This window comes from Panthera uncia, chromosome F1 (genome assembly GCF_023721935.1).
Source record: "Panthera uncia isolate 11264 chromosome F1, Puncia_PCG_1.0, whole genome shotgun sequence".
Classification (NCBI taxonomy): Eukaryota; Metazoa; Chordata; class Mammalia; order Carnivora; family Felidae; genus Panthera; species Panthera uncia.
Window position 1 is genome coordinate 12,311,414 of NC_064813.1, and position 19,658 is coordinate 12,331,071.

The 19,658-nt window shown below is 38.3% G+C and overlaps 1 protein-coding gene across 3 annotated transcripts in view; it reads right to left on the bottom strand.

Moving 5' to 3' along the window:
* Nucleotides 1-19,658, bottom strand: part of KIFAP3 (kinesin associated protein 3) — a 353,458-nt gene that overhangs the window by 170,610 nt on the left and 163,190 nt on the right. For 2 of the 3 annotated variants that reach the window (XM_049633900.1, XM_049633901.1), the window contains exons 1-2: nt 2,599-2,685; nt 1,227-1,346 (exon numbers count right to left, since the gene is read on the bottom strand). The exons of the other annotated variant lie outside the window; for it this stretch is intronic. In XM_049633900.1, the coding sequence (XP_049489857.1) occupies nt 1,227-1,306 (80 nt within the window). In that variant the 5' untranslated portion in view covers nt 1,307-1,346; nt 2,599-2,685. Of the gene's footprint in view, nt 1-1,226; nt 1,347-2,598; nt 2,686-19,658 lie in introns of those variants that run through there. 3 annotated transcript variants of the gene reach the window in all.

Consider the following 19,658-nt stretch of genomic DNA (forward strand, 5'->3'; position numbering starts at 1 on the left):
CCTGCATTCCAAGGATGGTTCCTGGAGGGCTTCGGAGCTATAACAGTCAGGCTGCCTTGCTTTGGAAGGCCTTCTTGTTACTGTCACAGTTTGCCCCGACAAGCAAAACTTCCTCCTGGAAGCTTTTCCTGAACTCCAGACTTAGTAAAGTGACTTCTTCATTCTCCTACTGCATTTACTGTATATGAAGGGCATAATTTGTTTATGCTTCTATCTTTTCTTTTTTTTTTTCCAATATATGAAATTTATTGTCAAAGCTTCTATCTTTTCTAATAAGAGTGCTTAAAAAGGTATAAACTCATGGATTTCCAATTACATTTCTAATCATAATGCTTGGCACATAGTCACAACTAATAAATGATAACTGCTACTGTATCAGATATAATTACAGCCTTCAAGGAGCCTGTAATCACCAGGTACGTAATCACCAGTTTACTTGTATGTAAACAAATAAATGCTGAACATATTAATGCTTGTCATAATGGCAGCATGAAACAAGTAGAATGTTGGCATAAAGGAGGGAATAACCCACTCATCATGGTGGATAGAGTTAGGGTGAGGCTCACAAAGGACGAAAAAAATTTTAGCAGAGAGCATAATTGGGAAGGAGAAGGCAATAGTACATATAAAGACACAAAAGCTTGAAACATCAAGGGATGTTTTACTAACTGCAAATAGTTTGAGGTGTTTAGAGAATTAAGTTTGAGTAAGAGCAGTAAAAATAACTTTGAAAAAGCCAGCAGGGACAAGATGATGTGAGAGAATCATCTGGTGTAAGAGAATATGATATTTGGATATTTTCTGCAGGCATGGGGAGCCACAAAACTTTTTATTTGTAATATTTTTATTTATTTTTGAGAGACAGCAAGAGACAGAACACGAGTGGGAGAGGGGCAGAGAGGGAGGGAGATACAGAATCTGAAGCAGGCTCTAGGCTCTGAGCTGTCAGCACAGAGCCCAACGTGAGGCTTGAACTCATGAACCACGAGATCATCACCTGAGCTGAAGTCAGACGCTTAACCGACTGAGCCACCTAGGCTGCCCGAAACTATTTTATTATAGGAAAGTCATGTTGAAATCGATTACTTTTGGCAATACTAATTGTTCTATACTTTACCACACAGCAACATAGGGCAGAGGTGAAGGAATTACATTTTTATTCTCCAAATATGATGCTTTCAAATTTCCTGATATGCTTCAAGAGTCCATAGAAAATCCTTTCTTACCTTGTGACTGCCTTTGGGATATCATCAAATGGCCATGGTGGTCCAAAGAGTCCACATCCACTGGCTATTAATGCAGCCATCTTCTCACTTTTCAAATTAATTTGAGCTCACAATGCACATCTTAGAGCAAAGAAGATTTCAATTAAAAAGGACCCTTTAAAATACATCCTCTTCTTAAGAGTGGTAACCTCTGTTTTCAACTGGTATGACATCAGACAATAACTATGACATCATTGGGTTGCTCCAAGGGTGAGGACAAGGAAGCTGGTGACCCACTAGGACAATAAATAATGACACTCTGTGCTTTTCTCCTTCCTCAGGTTCTCTTACAGCCCGAACCATACTTTGAGAAAATAGCTGTGTGGTATGTCAAGCTGGTGATTCTTAAAGACATGCAGTCAAATGAATACTGGGCACAGGGTAAGTGGAAGATGTGCGCATTTAGTCGTACATGATTTGTTCACGTACAAAACCCCAGTGTTTGTGAATTTGCGTATGTGAATGTATACATACATGTTCAGTTGGAAGTTTCCTGCAAGAAAGCATAGCTGTTGTAGCATAGCTGTTGTTATGCTTTCGGAAAACTGCACATGGCATGGTGAGGAAGAAGATCTGAATATATTCATCCAGATTAGCTGCATTTATTAATTTCACCAAAATTTGTGAGAAGGCATTGCTTTAGACTTAAGTATGCAGAAATGAATAGACAAAGTTCCTGACTTGAAGAATTGTACTAAATCCAGGAGGGATACACATAGGGTGAATAAATGAAATTCAAATACATTCTGTGGTAGAGCTATTATGTACCTCTGTAGAAATCAAGACGACTATGGAATCATTAATCAGGCATTTAATGCCGCTTCCAAACAAGGCATTTAAGAATTGAGGCTATAAAGTGAATGAAATTCAGACCTTACCCTAAAGGAAGAGTTCAAAGTCTATGAATAGGCAATCAGAGAACAAGTAATTGGTGTCTCAGCCATATTTCCCACACACCTACACCCCAAGTCAAGTTTTAATTGGTTTTGTTTTCTTTTTCTGGATCCTGTTGTTTCAAACCATCTTACCCATTAATTTTGTTCTTATAAGTAGATGGCACACCATCTCTTTTCAACTTATTGCTTCAATTCATAATCTCTCACAGTGAAACAAGTTCCGTGCGAGTTGTAGATATTAAGTGCATCCAATCTCTCATTCCGTACACATTTGTTTAGTGCATATTATGTGTTCCAGGCACTGTTCGAGCTCAAGTAGAAGTCCCAACAGGGTAAATTCAGGCAATGGCTATATTAGCAACCAGATGTTTCCTCCGAAGTCTTAGTAGCAGAAAATGTATAGAGCTGTAAAGTGTATGACAACTACCACCACATACCTCTGCTGAAATGAGTTGAAAGCTATTTGGTCCCCAAGGAGTGCTCTCTCTTCCTCACCTCTTTAAGAAAGGTATTGCCGTAACATAAATGTGACATACCCTCCGGGTCATTAAGAACAGAACCAGAACTGCCAGTTCATTCCAAGTCAGTTCCTAGCAACAACGAGTTAACAATAATATCTTTGAAGTTGGGTGAGAAATGAATTTGTGCTTCTAGGGTCAAAATATACTATGTCTCAGTGGGTGACATAGTCCCATAAGTACGGGGCTGACATTAAATCACATGTTACTTGACTTTAAAGCTTTTAACTTTGATTTTTCTTTTCTTCCATTTCCTTTCCCTTCTCTTCCCCCCCTCCTATTTTTTCCTCCCTTCTTTCCTTCCTTCCTTTCTTTCTTTTTCATGTGTAGACAGCACATGTGGCATAAAAACAACCACATTGGAAACAGAATTGTATCTGATTTTGAACATTTCCTACCAAATCTGTCTCTCTTCAATGTAGACTTTGCTGTAGCAGGAGACAGAGTAGGTATATATCAACAACCCTGAGAAATGGTTGCAGTGAGGTCAGATTCTTTCCTGTGTGTGTTAGTGACAAAACAGCTTTAATTAATTAATTAATTAATTATTTGTGACAAAAACAGATTTAAAACTCATTTCATGTTAGCTCATCTTTCAGTACCTTGTCCAGGTTGCCCTTTTGTTTTTGTTTTTTTTTTTTCAAAGAGGGAGGGGTGAGAAATAAGATGATCCTATTCCAAACTTGACAAGTTGTAAAATATTACTCTCAAATCAGTCTTCTTTCTGCGTTTCCCCCTCATTGGGATGGTAACTGCTTTTTCTTTCCAAAATGAGTCAGGTGAGGATGTCAACATTGCTCTGAATAAAAGATGCTAGTATGCCATCACAAAAACAAAACAAAGTCGAAACAAAGTAGGGAAAACGCTGCTTGTCCACTTCCCTGAATTGTTCTACTTGGAGCATGGTGATGTGCATTTCTTTTTGAATCGTTTCGTTGATATTAAACCAGGCCCTTGTGCTTTCTAAGCAACAGAAATTGACAAGAGGCCAAATGGACGTTTCATGCAAGGCTTTATTGGGGCTTTTGAGCACAGGGGAGGCAGAACAAAGCAAGAATCCTCAGGCTGACTCTCCCAGGAAAGGTAGAGTTTTTTAAAAGAAACTTGGGTGGAAAAGGGTGATACCTAAGCAAGTAGAAATGGGGATTTATCAGCACCTGTGTATTTTTTTTAATGTTTATTTATTTATTTATTTATTTTTTAAATAAGTTCTTTTTTTTTTTTTTTTTTTAAAATATTTTTTTATTTTTTATTTTTGGGACAGAGAGAGACAGAGCATGAACGGGGGAGGGGCAGAGAGAGAGGGAGACACAGAATCGGAAACAGGCTCCAGGCTCCGAGCCATCAGCCCAGAGCCTGACGCGGGGCTCGAACTCACGGACCGCGAGATCGTGACCTGGCTGAAGTCGGACGCTTAACCGACTGCGCCACCCAGGCGCCCCTAATGTTTATTTTTGAGAGAGACAGAGACAGAGACAGAGACAGAGACAGAGTGTGAGTGGGGGAGGAGCAGAGAGAGAGGGAGACACAGAATCTGAAGCAGGCTCCAGGCTCTGAGCTGTCAGTACAGAGCCCGGTGTGGGGCTCCAACCCATGTACTGTGAGATCATGACCTAAGCTGAAGTCTGATGCCTGACTGACTGAGCCACTCAGGGGCCCCAGCACCTGTGCATTTAAAGGAAAGGTCATGTTTCTTCATGTTAATTGCACCTGTAATTAACACGTTAAACCTCTGCCCTGGGTGTGATTTTTCCTATTATAATGAGGGGGAAAGTCAGTGAAAGTTCAGCACAGGGGTCCACCTGGGTGCAGACTGGTTTAATCTGGTTTTGCCTAATCTCCATAATAAGCATCCTCCCAAGGGCATAGAGTTTTAGGTGTTTGTTTGCTTGTTTGTTTGTTTCCCTGGTGGAGGCAGCCAAAGAATGCTGGATTTGTGGTCAGGGTTGAGGGGACCCGTCTAGTCCCTTTTTTCTTATCCTCACTGAACTCTGTCAGCTAATCACCATGACCAAGTTGACAAGCTGATGGAAATTCCTCCATGTGAACTAAGGAAACATTAACAACTTAAACATTTTTAGTAAGATTGATTTTATTTTACTTTATTAAAATATTTCCGTGGTTCCCAGAATACCTTTTGTTTATAGACCTTCAGATTTGGGGCCAGGATTGATTCTAAGATTATTCTGTTGCCTATACATTTGAGTTATAATATCATTAAAATTGAATAAATCTGAAAAACTTTGGAAGTTCAACTCTATCAATTAAAGAAACTCATATTCTACTTTTTTGTTTTGCTGGTTCATTAACTCAGAGCAAAAAAAAAACAAAACAGGCCACAGGAAATGCTCTCAGCAAATGAGTTTTGAATGACTACTTATAGACAAGGAGAGAAATCATCAAATAAATTGAAACTTACTCTTAAACTTTGTCATAAAGTAGTAGGTTTTGTGTTTAATTTTTTGCATGTAGGCCATTAGGGTGAAGACTATATAGAAATTGGGGCTTTTGCATTTTTTTTCTATTAAATAATACTGTCTCTTGTGGAGAGAGTAGTCAAGGAGAGGAAGATTGGATGATTGTCCTTTTTTTACTTCCACCTTAGTAAACATTTATTTTGTTTCAGTTCTATTGGTTTCTACTGGCTCAAAGGTAAATTTGTTCTATTGCATTAAAAAACTATGCAGGGGCACCTGAGTGGCTCAGTCGGTTGAGCATCCAACTTCAGCTCAGGTCATGATCTCACGGTTCGTGAGTTTGAGCCCCACATCGGGCTCTGTGCTGACAGCTCGGAGCATGGAACCTGTTTCGGATTCTGTGTCTCCCTCTTTCTCTGACCCTCCCCTGCTCGCTTTCACTCTGTCTCTCTCAGAAATAAACATTAAAAATTAAAAAAAAAAACCAACTATGCGGTCATATGGAGAGAAGGGGGATGAATATTGAGGACATCGGTCCTAACAGAAACACAATTATAAGAGGGAAAATTATATTTTACAGATGAGGAAGTAGAGATAGTTGGTATAAGTGAGCAGAGCTCAGACGAGTTTCGTAAAATTTTCCTTTTTTATTTTTACCTTTTTTATTATAAAGTAACACAGATATAGACAGCTGTATGAGTCAGGTGCAGACCTTAGTGAATTATTGTATGGCAAACACCCTTGTAATCAGATGGAGATACAGAACTTTTCCAGCCACCTCAGAAGCTCCTCCCAACATCAGCCCCTTTCTTGCCTCCAAAAGTACTCATTAACCTGACTGTGACAGCAGCCACATCCTTGCGTGTGCATCCCTAGATACCATAGTTAGATTTTGCCCATTTTTAAAAACTTGATATGTCTCTTAAGTCTCTGTTTAAATTTACATATTTCTATTCTATCCCCTTCTTTTCCTTACATTATAGCTATTGAGGAGACAGCAGATTTTTACCTCTAGATTTTCCACGTTCTGGATTTGCTGAGCACATACTTATGATGGAGTCTAGTATCTTTCTCCTGAAAAAATATATTTTGTACTAATTTGCAGCTAAATCCAGAGGCTTGATCAAACTCATGCTGGACTCCTTTGGCAAGATAATAAATGGTGTTGTATTATTTACTCAAGGAACACAGTGCCTGCTGTTCACTTCTATTTGCTGTCAGTAACCCCCAGTGCTCAATGCTACCAGTGTTTTTTCAATGTCTTTGTAGTCACTTTGGTTGCTTGAAGCTCATGCTTGAGTATATTTCTTAGGAAGGGCTCATGGCAACAATATTCCTTGAGGATTTGCCTGTTGATAACAGTTGTCTGTGCTTTTTGTACTTGAAGTTCAATATTACTGGATACAAATCTAGCAAGGGAGGGGCAGAGAGAGAGGGGGAGAGAATCTTAGCAGGTTTCATGCCCATCATGGGGCTCGATCTCACAACTGTGAGATGTTGACCTGAGCTGAAAGAGTCGGGTGCTTAACCAACTGAGCCACCCAGGCGCCCCTCGATGCTATCTTTCTAATGTGATTTGGAAGGATCACCCAAAAAATTATGCTGCCACTACCATCATTCTAGAGTATGCTCTAGGGAATCTGAAGCCCAAGGAGATAAAGTTATTTGTCCAAGATCACACAACTAGCGGCTGAAGATAGACGTATACGTAAAGCATCTTGATAATGCCAGGTACAGATAATCTGCCTAATGCATGCTCTTTCTTCCTTCTTCCCCTCTTCTTCCCAGCCTTCTTCCTTTCCTTCCTTTCTCCAATTCTCCTCATTCCCTCCAGAGCCTATATTTAAAACCAGTGATTTCTGACTTCAAAGCCTCTGCAAGCTCATTTAATATGCTATGCATCTACCCCATAATGTGAAGTCGCTAGAGCTTTTCAACAAATTTAAACAAAATTAACTTTACTAAAACCTATAGTCATCTTGCTCTAAAGAACACTTTCCACTATGTTTTTATGCTCACATTCTTTTCAAATGGAATCTACAAATGTTAGATTCTTTGACACATGCCTCATTAAAATTGGTTTGTTAGAAGTAAATTGGTCCCCTTATTTTAATGAATCCATTTATAGAGATTTTATATAATCCTTTAAAAGCCTCCTTTCTTATCTTCTACTACGGCCTAGGAAACTACATTTGATTAGGAGTCAATGAAATCTGAATCTGAAAAACCTTGACTTCACTTTCAAATTTACAGAATTTCACAGAATTTAAAGAGATTTTTTTAATTAACATTTTTTTAAAAAAAGAGATTTTTAAAAATTTCACAGAATTTAAAGAGATTTTAAACTTGGCCAAAGTTGAATGTTCTGCTTTTGAAAAATTTTCTGAAAGATCAATTTTGAGTAGAAAGCTATGCAGCTCTCAGACACAGGTCCCTAAAATTCTAAGCTCCATTGGTTAGGGTGCTTGTCTACTGATGATACTTGACTGAAACAGATTCATTCAAAAATTGAATGCCCCATGAAGGCTCCCAAGGAATTTACACTGTATACTCTGTCATATAAACATTCCAATTTACTAATTCTCCATAATCCTCTATGTAAAGCCAATCAGTAATTAGATCGTGGGGAGCAGAGTTTTGCTTCAGGTATGAAATCACCACACAAGTCCTAAGGGATTTATAGCTCTATTTTAAGCTAGCGCTTTTATAAAATCCTGTTCCAGTTTTTGGCTCTGTAATGGATTTCCCAGGTTGGTGATACACCACACAGAAAACACCGTTTCCTTATTTTTCTTTCCTTGAACTTCCTGCTCTTACTGTGCAGGCTTAGTTCATACTGTTTGAATTTACTTATTGTGGTTTGCATAAAATTACCATTCACTCATCTACACATAGTAGATAATGGTTATTTGCCTATAAATCTAACAGGTACTGAGTTTTATTTACCCTCCTGCTCCGTGGGCACTCTCTGAACAAACCGGCAGTTGTTCTTGAAACATTTTCCATTTTTATGAGATTTGGACCTGTTTCTCCTTGTTGCTTTGTGTGCTTTTTAGCAGCTTGAGGCTCCTTCTTTCATGGTGTTTACTCTGGAGCTGGTGTGAACAGAGGCCCTTGGAAATGGTAGAGTGTTAATATCCTGGAGGGTGTCCTGCTACATGTAAAAGATCGCGTCGCTAGGCTGCCGGGAGCTGCAGCGGAAGCCGGGCTTTCACAACACGTGCAGATACACTCACAGTCACGAACGGTCACACACCTACGCTCCATCTCTCACGCTCTCCGACTGCGCATGTGCAGAAACGGTCCAGGAACCCCGACCCCACGTTCATTGGGATGTTGCTTTGCATTCATTCTCAGAATATTTGGAGCCTCGCGTGTGTTTCTCATTAATGCTCATGTTTGATTGTCCTAAGTAATTTTTTTTTTTTTAAGTTAAATCAACCTGAATCAAAAACTGTCACTTTGCTTTAAAGGAGCACAATTAGCTTGCTCTGTGGGCACAAAAAGCAAAGAAAGAAAGAAATGAAATATCTGTGTTTCTTTACATGTGTTTCCATAAATGAGAGTGGCAGTAAGACACGGGAGTACATTTGAGGTTCAGGGGATTTTAAGGAGCTTTTGAACAAATCAAGCACAAAGTAGCATTACTTATACAAAGAAACTCATTCAAAACAGAGCTTGTTAACGGAATGTGGTTTAAAATCATGTGTTTTAAATAGATCTTCAGAACTTAAAGTTACTGGGCCAGAGACTGAGAGGTAATATAAGCTGATAGCTGAATATAGTAACTATAAATTTGGAGGTGCATTGTTTCACCCCAATCATATGCAGGGTAACGTACTTGGGCCTGAATGACTTCATAAATTTCCCAAAATGCAGTTTTCGAATCTATTTCTATTTTACATAACTGCATAGGGGCTCTCCCCAACCTCAGCTTGGTAATGCTGTGCCTCTTTTAAGACAACAGGGAGAAAAAGCTATCTGTCTATCTGTCTATCTAATCTGAACCTAAGTGGCTAAATCAAGTGTTTTAAGATCCAGATATCAGTTTCATGTTGCCTCCTGACTCTTAATTATTCTTTCAGTTCACTCTTTCATTCTACATATTTTAAATAGTGTTTTTTATATTAATCTTTTTTTTTTTTTTTAAATTTTCTATATTTGACATCTTGGGTGGCTTGAGGAGAGATTGCCCTCCAGAGGTTATCTAGTTCCTAAAGATAGCAAACGCCTGGCCTATGAGCACACCTTTCATATGCAAACCAACCAATCATAGCTCATACCTCCAATCCCCTCCATTTTCAAATTTTCACACACCAGGCCAGTAGTCTCCTTGCCCTAAATCACCCCAGGGCCAGGTACTAGACAACGAGGGACCACCCTACCCACTGAAATTATTCAGACTATCCAATCCTAAACTTATGCAATGTACTTACCCGGCTTCACTCATTCCTTCCCTCAAACCCCTAATTTTCCCTTTTTTCCTTCTGCCTCCTGACAGATCCAAGTGCTTCCCCATGTGGCTCTGCAAACCATGAAGGGCCCCTTTCTTCTGAGAATTGTAGATAATAAACCGTCTTTTCTTTTAATTTTTTTTTTAACGTTTATTTATTTTTGAGACAGAGAGAGACAGAGCATGAATGGGGGAGGGTCAGAGAGAGAGGGAAACACAGAATCCGAAACAGGCTCCAGGCTCTGAGCAGGTCAGCACAGAGCCCGACGCGGGGCTCGAACTCACGGACCGCGAGATCATGACCTGAGCCGAAGTCCGCCGCCCAACCGACTGAGCCACCCAGGCGCCCCATAAACCGTCTTTTCAATGGTAGTCATCTTCGGATCTGTCGGCCCCGCCATACCTGATGTAAACAAATCCTGGGTACATTTTCATACCCTTTGGCACCCATTCCTGTTGTAGACTCCAGTCTTCTCTCTAGCTCTTTTCGTTTCCTATTACTAAAGAACTTTCTGACTGTGGACCATGGCTACAGCTATTAGACACTTCTTTTCAGTGAGGGACCCTCTTGTAAAACTCCTGTTCCAGGGAAGTTCCTTGAATGACGGACGGTTAGGCATCAGCCTACCCCTGGCTTTTGTGGTAAAGGTACTCCATTCTGCCAGGCATAACCCAATCTCCACTGCTGCCTCAGGGGTGGAGTAGAGTACATTTGTGATGTGCTTCTCCTGCTGCACCTGCCTTAGGCTCTGCCGTCATCTCAAACCACAACCAGCCTTACGTACTTCATTCATCCCAACTTCAGATCCCAGTCCTCCCATGAAATATAAGAGCCTTCTGCCCAATCGTCCAGGCTCGTTTCTGCTCTTTCTTATATATTTTCTCCACCATCTCCACCCAACCATCTTTCTACTATCTAGTCAAAGTTGTACCAGTCCTTCAATCTTCTATGAAATCTCCAATAATGCCCTCTTCCTTGCATTTGACTGTATTGAATTGAACATTTTATTATTTGTTGTCTTCTTCTATTTCGTGTGCATTTTTCTTATCTAGTTGGATTACTAGCTTTTAAAATACTTGTAAAAAAAACCCTGAACTGTAAAAAAAAGCTTGAAATTTGACAGAGGACTTGAGCATATTACTTACAAGTTGTATTAGTCTGCTTGGACTTCCACAACAAAATCCCACAGGCTGGGTGACTTAAACAGCAGACATTAATTTTCTCAGAGTTCTAGAGGCTAGAATTCCCAGATCAAGGTCAGGTAAGGTGGGTTCCTAGTGAGGACACTCTTCTTGGCTTATAAACATCCACCTCTCACTGAATCCTCTCATGGCCTTTCCAAGATGCTCTCATATGTAAAGAGAGAGAAAGACAGTTCTCTGGCATCTGTTCTTCTAAGGACACCAATCTCACCAAGATCAGGGCTCTTTCCAATGATCTAACTTAACATAATCCCTTTCCTAGAGACCCCATCTCCAAATACAGACAGAGATCTGGTGCTTCAACATATGAATCGTAAGGGGACAGAAGTCAAGTGACTATGACCATATCTTTACATTTAAAAAGGAAGATAATACTACTCAAAATTTCTGCCCAAAATCTACCAAAGGGCTGGACCACGTTAAGTGTTCAGAATATAAATCTTAAATAAAGAATTTTATTCTGTGTATTTATCAAATTGATATAGCAGAACAAGAAGTAAATTTGTGTCACCTGAGATTCTGGAATTAACTTTTCTGGCTTTTAGTGTTGGGTATGGAGAGCTGGATATTGGATACATAGGAGAGCTAGTAGAAAGCCTTCACATGTTCACAGCTGGTTCTTTCCATTGCTACTACACACAGGATGAAATCGTCTATGGTGTAAAATTCTCCTCTCTAAAAGGAAATTTTTAAGAATACTTCAGAGAGAATCATCTTGTTCATTGTATTATCAATCTAGCATCACATTCCAGCATGAAAATCCCAGAATTCTAGCAGAAATATGGAGAGGCCATTTAAAATCACACATCATAGCTGTAGAGGCCAGTTTTTTTTTCCATTTGGAATTTAGGACTCTTTTTTAGTAAGTGCCACCCTGTCCTTCCCAGGTCGATTAGACTTTGTGTCTTATACTCTTCCCAAAGAAACTCAAATTCCTTTTGGTGAGTATTAGGCAAAAAATTCAATTCAAGTTAAAATTGCCTCCCCAGGCCACTCTCTAGAATTTCAAGTTAGTCATTCAGTCCATCATGGTTCCTAAATCATGGATCTTTTGAAATAATATTTCCTGGGTGCTGCCACCTGTTATTACAAGCACTTCTTTTGACTTATCCCTAACTTTCTTCTTGTTCTTACCTTCTTTCTGCTTTATTCCACATTGTCACCATGCCCAAGAAAAACATATATTCTCTTCTTTAAGAATTCTCTCGTATGAATTACTTTTCTCAGTTAATGGAATCACTTTTGATTCCTTCTACTTTCACATCCCACAGATGTAACTGATCACTGAATCATGAAGATTCTCTCTCTTAAACACTTCCAAATTCATTCATCCATTCAACAAGGATTTCTTGAGAACCTTGTATGTGCCAGGCTATATAGGGGTTTGATGGTGAATGAGATGGGCCCAGTCCCCACCCTCATTGGTTTTAGAGTCTAGTGGGCAATGAGTTTTCACTCCCTGGGAAAGTGCTAGGCTGAACTCACCATAGAAGCAATGTCAAGGCACAGAGAGAGTAGCAAGTACAAAAGAAGCGATGTCTATTGGCGAAATGGAACTGACTTCAGCAATTAGAAGTGACTTCTAGATGGTTCCCTCACCTCTAACTGATCTAATATTTGCTGATAAATCTTTCTTTCTTTCTTTTTTTAAGTTTTTTGATGTGTATTTATTTTTGAGAGAGAGAAAGACAGCGTGAGTGGGGAATGGTCAGAGAGAGAGAGAGGGAGACACAGAACCTGAAACAGGCTCCAGGCCCTGAGCTGTCAGCACATAGCCAGATGCAGGACTTAAACTCATGGACTATGAGATCATGACCTGAGCTGAAGTCAGACACTTAACCGACTGAGCCACCCAGGTGCCCTAAACCTTTCTTTCTAAACACAGACTTTATGATATGCTTGTTTAGGAGCTACTGATAAATTTCCATTACCTACAGAAGAGCTAAACTCAGCATATCATATATAACCCTGTGTGGGATACCTGTAGCCATTCCACATTAGCTGGGGAAGTGCTCGAATAAAAATACACTTTGAACTTCCATGAATTTTCTTCTTCCTCCTATATTTGTTCACCTGATGAAGTCATTTTAGATTCAGCTTTAATGTCATCATTATGAAAACTTTCCTAACCCTTCAATTTCTCAAGTAAAATTAATTGATTTTTTTGTCTGATTTTGTAGCTTGTCACAAGCACATATTGTTCCTGTGACTGTCTCTTTGTCCAGACTATATATTTTTGAGCCGTCAGACTATTTTATTTTTGTTATTTTTCTAGCTCTGAAAATGGGACCCAACACATCAGAAGTCCTCAGCAAATACATCCTCAATTAAGTTAATAAAGAGTGAATTCGACTCTTTCCTCTCTTCACTAGGATCAATGCACTTAACTCCTTTTTGTTTGATTTTTCTCCTTCTCATTTGCAGAAATCATTTATTCCAAGAAATCTCTTTAATAATGGTTGAACTACTTGTGGAGTGCACTGTTGAGTTAATAGGAGAATGATCAATCTTTAGTAAAGCTGAGCTACAATGACATACATTTCCCTATGCAGGTAATAACATCTTGATATTGACTCTTGAAATATAAAATGATATTGTCATTTGAATTTTTCAATTGTTGTTTTTTAAAAATTTTTCCCATGCTAACTAGCTTAATACATATTTAAATAAATAAATAAATAAGTATGACGTTGAGTTTGATTCTGTTGAAGTGTTGACCAACAAATTTGCAGGTCAAAATCTAAGGACCACCATAATAAAACTTATATTATTGGCAAACAGAGAGTAATCTGAATTTTTCCATGTTTTAGGATCTCCCATATTCAAACTACCTATCTAGGACTTGATAATACAGAAAAAACCCACCCTGCATATTGTTCTTTATACAAAGGATGCTGTTTTACAGGTGTGCATTTGCTTATGCTGTGTTCTCTACCTAGAATATTCCTTGCCACTCTCATTCTTTTAAAGAACTGCTCTTTAAGAAGTAGCTTTATTATTGCCTCCTCTATGAACCATTGCCCAAGCCTCCTGACAGGGTTAAAGTAAGTATCCACAGAACCCTGTTTTTATTTTTATCAGAGCACATTCCGTATTATATTGGAATTATTTTTTTACCATCTATTTTTCCCAATTAAGTGCAAACTCTTCAAAGAAAGGATCCATGTTTTATTAATTTAGTTTATTCTAGTGTTCCTGATATACAGTAGGTAGTCAGTAAATGTTTGTTTATTGAAATTTGATGATTAATATATTGTATATACCAAGTGTATTTTTAGGGCTGGCACCCATCCAATGTCTTCATGTTTGTCCAGCAGGTCTCTTTCATGGTTAAGAATATGTGTCTTAAAGCAGGAAAGACTATCCAATGGAAAAAAGATAGTCTCTTTAACAAATGGTGCTGGGAGAACTGGACAGCAACATGCAAAAGATTGAAACTAGACCACTTTCTCACACCATTCACAAAAATAAGCTCAAAATGGCTAAAGGACCTGAATGTGAGACAGGAAACCATCAAAACCCTAGAGGAGAAAGCAGGAAAAGACCTCTCTGACCTCAGCCGTAGCAATTTCTTACTTGACACATCCTCAAAGGCAAGGGAATTAAAAGCAAAAATGAACTACTGGGACCTTATGAAGATAAAAAGCTCTGCACAGCAAAGGAAACAACCAACAAAACTAAAAGGCAACCAACGGAATGGGAAAAGATATTTGCAAATGACATATCAGACAAAGGGCTAGTATCCAAAATCTATAAAGAGCTCACCAAACTCCACACCCGAAAAACAAATAATCCAGTGAAGAAATGGGCAGAAAACATGTATAAACACCTCTCTAAAGAAGACATCCAGATGGCCAACAGGCACATGAAAAGATGCTCAACGTCGCTCCTCATCAGGGAAATACAAATCAAAACCACACTCAGATATCACCTCACGCCAGTCAGAGTGGCCAAAATGAACAAATCAGGAGACTATAGATGCTGGCGAGGATGTGGAGAAACAGGAACCCTCTTGCACTGTTAGTAGGAATACAAATTGGTGCAGCCACTCTGGAAAACAGTGTGGAGGTTCCTCAAAAAATTAAAAATAGACCTACCCTATGACCCAGCAATAGCACTGCTAGGAATTTACCCAAGGGATACAGGAGTACTGATGCATAGGGGCACTTGTACCCCAATGTTTATAGCAGCACTCTCAACAATAGCCAAATTATGGAAAGAGCCTAAATGTCCATCAACTGATGAATGGATAAAGAAATTGTGGTTTACATACACAATGGAGTACTACGTGGCAATGAGAAAGAATGAAATATGGCCCTTTGTAGCAACATGGATGGAACTGGAGAGTGTTATGCTAAGTGAAATAAGCCATACAGACAAAGACAGATACCATATGGTTTCACTCTTATGTGGATCCTGAGAAACTAACAGAAACCCAGAGGGGAAGGAAAAAAAAAAGAGATTAGAGTGGAAGAGAGCCAAAGCATAAGAGACTCTTAAAAACTGAGAACAAACAGGGTTGATGGGGAGTGGGAGGGAGGGGAGGGTGGGTGATGGGTATTGAGGAGGGCATCTTTTGGGATGAGCACTGGGTGTTGTATGGAAACCAATTTGACAATAAACTTCATATATTGAAAAAAAAAAAAAAAGAATATGTGTCTTACAGGGGCCACCTGGGTGGCTCAGTCGGTTGAGTGCCCGACTCTTGATTTTGGCTCAGGTCATGATCTCACTGTTTGTGGGATCAAGCCCCATGTCAGACTCTACATTGACAGTGTGCAACTCCTTGGGCTTCTCTCTCTCCCTCTGTCTCTGCCTCTACACTCTTTGTCTGTCTTTCTCAAAATAAACTTAAAAAAAGGAATATGTATCTTCCAGTAGTTAATATCAAGATGTTAATGAGGAATATAACAAAAGAATGAATTGTATAATTTTAGGAACCAAGGCACCTCAGTAGAGGAAATCTATTTTGGTGGACATGAGACTTTCTAGTTCTTGTTAAATTATGCTAAGTAAGCCACTACCTCCTATTGCTTTTTACTGCTACCTTTAAGCAGTTTTGGAATGCCACAGATCAGTTCACTGTGAGTTCTTCCCACATGACCAAACCTCCCAAATGACCAAATCCAGTTTGGAGAAATTATGGCTAAAAATAATCAAAAAGTTCCTTTTAAGTGAGCTAACCAGCATTTCTCTGATGTGTCCAGCAGGAATGTGACATTTTGATTTATTGATCTCTTCAGTGTTTACTCTTTAGGATACTGGTTAATGACCGCACGTATTTCTGCACCAGCTCTGCAAACCAAAATCCCAGCATAGTAATTGGACTTGTATACATTACATGCCATTTGAAGACCTTTCTAATCTGGCTTCTCATTACCTCCTCAGTCTACCCACCACATATTCTCTTTTCAAGTCATATAAGAGTGTTTCTTCGGTACTCTATAACTTAGCTCATATAGTTTGCTTTCCCTGGATTTCTCTTCCCTTGCTTATCCTCTTTAAAATTCTGACTCATCTTTCAGTGCCACTTGTCCTAGGAAAATAGTTATTGATTCTCAAAATAAAATGAATTGCTCCTTCTTCTCCCCTAGCACTTTTATCTAGATTATAGAATTTATTACAGTGTTATAGTGTTATAGCTTGATGCATCCTTGTCTGCACCACATATTTGGAATTCTCTGAGATAAAGGGTTTTATCTTTCACATACTTTTTTTTTTCTTCTTCTCAGCTATTTCAGTTCCTAGAAACCTAGAGCAGTTTGCCTCAATGGAGGCTTGTAGTAAGAAGTAATATCAGTAAATCAATGAACCAGCATATCCTGGACACTAAAACCAGGTTATATAATTAGAATAAATATTTCTTTTTGAGCTTTAGAATTGCATTAGTCTTGTTTTTTGTTTTTTGTTTTTTTTTTTTTTTTATGTTCATGGCATCAGCAAAGTGAACTGTGTATATTACTATAACATAGAATGATGCTAATCATCCAAGCCAGAGTCTCAGTGGCAATAGAGAAAATTCAGGGATTAAATGGATGGTTGATTGACTGACCTAAGGATTCCTTAACCTCTGAAAGCAAGTGATACCTGTGATATTCATTGCTAGCCAATGCAGAAACTTATAGGCAAAGTAGATGCTGACCATGGTGCTGAAGAGTTAAATTGCATAGGATGATCTCAGCCATATGGTCTCACACAATATAAAATTAAATCAGTGCTAGTCTAGTGCAATTTTATTTCATACATTATATTTTAACATGTGCCTATATATAATGCTATCAATGCCCACACCACTTACCATTTCTAACTAGTGTTTCTTTTTAAAAAAAAATTTTTTTTAATGTTTATTCATTTTTGAGACAGAGAGAGACAGAGCATGAACGGGGGAAGGTCAGAGAGAGATGGAGAAACAGAATCTGAAACAGGCTCCAGGCTCTGAGCTGTCAGCACAGAGCCCGACGCGGGGCTCGAACTCACGGACCGCGAGATCATGACCTGACTGAAGTCGGCTGCTTAACCAACTGAGCCACCCAGGCGCCCCAAACTAGTGTTTCTTAACACCGAGTAGATTGAGGTAAATCATTCCTGAATCTTTTCATTTTTCTTCAGAGACTTAAAATGTGAGTGTAGTTATCCATCATACTCTTATCACAGCTAATTGTGGAAGGACTGTAGATGACTTCATAAAATTAAGGCTTAGCCAAGAAAATCATGATACAGGTATCAATAAGCATGAGAGGCAGGGAACTTCATTGAGGAAAATCAGATTTACTGTGTAGATTGATATTCATCCTCAAATCTACTTGTTGGATAACTTTTTACTTTCAGACATAGTTTTAATACTTGTAGTAAGAAGTGAGGAAAGCTGCTTAGAGTAGGAAAGCTCTGAGTTAAGTGGACCTGATGTTACTAACTTTGAAAAAAATTAAACATTTTTTTTCTATTATGTTAGCTTTACTTGTGGATGAATATTTTCATATGTGCATGTAGCTTGGGCCTAAATGGAAATGCAGTGTGGAAGTATTGAAATGTCACTATATATATTTCTTCCAAAGTCTGTTTAGGTGAAGATCATTGGATAATAGTATCTGAATGTAGAAGAGAAGAAATAAAAAAACAAATCTTTCAAGCACTGTTGCCAAAGCATTTTAAAGGAGAATATCTAAAGCCACATTTTAAGGTTTTTTGTTCTGTTCTTTTGTCTTACTTATCTCACCTGATTCCTGAAAGAGTGTATTGAGATAATGAATATAAACACATTTTATGAACTAAAACTTCCTATGCAAATGGAAGATTTTGTTATCACTATTTCAAATTGGGTCTGGATTCTAAGCCTTTTCAGCTTTTATCCTAGTCTTGAACTAGAATGCAGAGACCCTGGATAGTATGTGAAGACCTCCTCAGGGATAAAATGCCTGAAAAAAAAATTAAAGGAATAGATGACCAGATCTTTGACCTTGACAAATATTTGTTCTCGAAATTGATCTGCCTGACAAAGCACCTATCTTGGAGGGGCAGGTGTTGCTTTCCTAACTTCCTTTTTCACAGATGTTTTGGTTTTTTTTTTCCTCATGTCCCAATCTAGATATCATATTCAGCATAATATTATGATTCAGGCTTTTTTGGGTTAAACAAATCTCTATGGCCCCAATCAATAGGACAATGTGAAATGTTAATATAATATTGAGTAAATGGTTGCTTCTGGATAACAGCTGCATCTGCAAATAAAATTTCCGCTTTTTTGCTTTCAACAAAATAGAAGGAAGTTAAACATTAGCTAATATCTAATTAAAAATAACTTTTGGTAATAGGTCATATAGGATTTTTGATATAGAGGATAAGTATAAATAAATATATAGCTATAGTGTAATAAAACTTCTATTCCCATACCATAAGAACTGTTTCTCAGTGTCTACACATATTAAAAGAAATTGTAATAGCATTTATGATCATTCCTGTTTCATTTTAGTCATAAATTATTTATCTACAGATATATTAAGTAATTGAAAAATGAAGCTCCACCTATCTTATTAAAAGATGGCTTTCCAATAAAAATTTCATTTTCTTTAAAGATTATTTACTGAATCTGAACAATACTTATGTTTTGACTTCTTAATTTTGGAATGCCTAGGGTTTTTGGTATTTTTTCTCTGTCCATACTCAGTTCTTTCTCATTCCATCTACTCTCTGGACTTTAAATTCTACATGTATGCTGATAACTCCCAAATTTATATCTCTAACCTCCCTTATGAACTCCAGAATTATGAATCCATCTACTTCCTTAACATTTCCACTTATATATCTGACATCTTAAAGTCCCGAGGTTTTCTCAAAACTTGCACTACTCACAGTCTTTTCCATTAGTTGTGGGATACTTCATCCTCCCAGTAGTTTGGACCCCAAACTTTTAATTTATTCTTGATTCTTTATTTTACATCTCACATCCAGTCTGTTGAGAAATTCTATTAGCTTTACCTTTAAACTATATCTGGAATCTGATGGCTTCTCACTGCTCCAGTGCTAACAACTTGGCTTGAATCTCCAAGATATCTTATCTGAGTTAATGCGGTAGTCTCCTAACTGGTAGCCTGAATTCACACTTGTCATCTTATAGTCTATTTTCAATCAGCAGTCAGGTCATCTTGTTAAAACAGTTGTATTATGTTATTCCTCTCATAATCCTGGAAAGGTAACTGTGATAGTTAATTTTATGTGTCAACTTGGCTGCACCACAGTGCCCAGATATTTGGTCAAAAATTATTCTAGATATTTCTGTGAGGGTGTTTTTCAATGACATTAACATTTAAACTAATGGACTTTGAGTAAAGCAGATTGCTCTCCATAATGTGGGCATGCCTCATCCAATCAGTTGAAGGCCTGAATAGAAAAGACTGACCTCTGCCAGC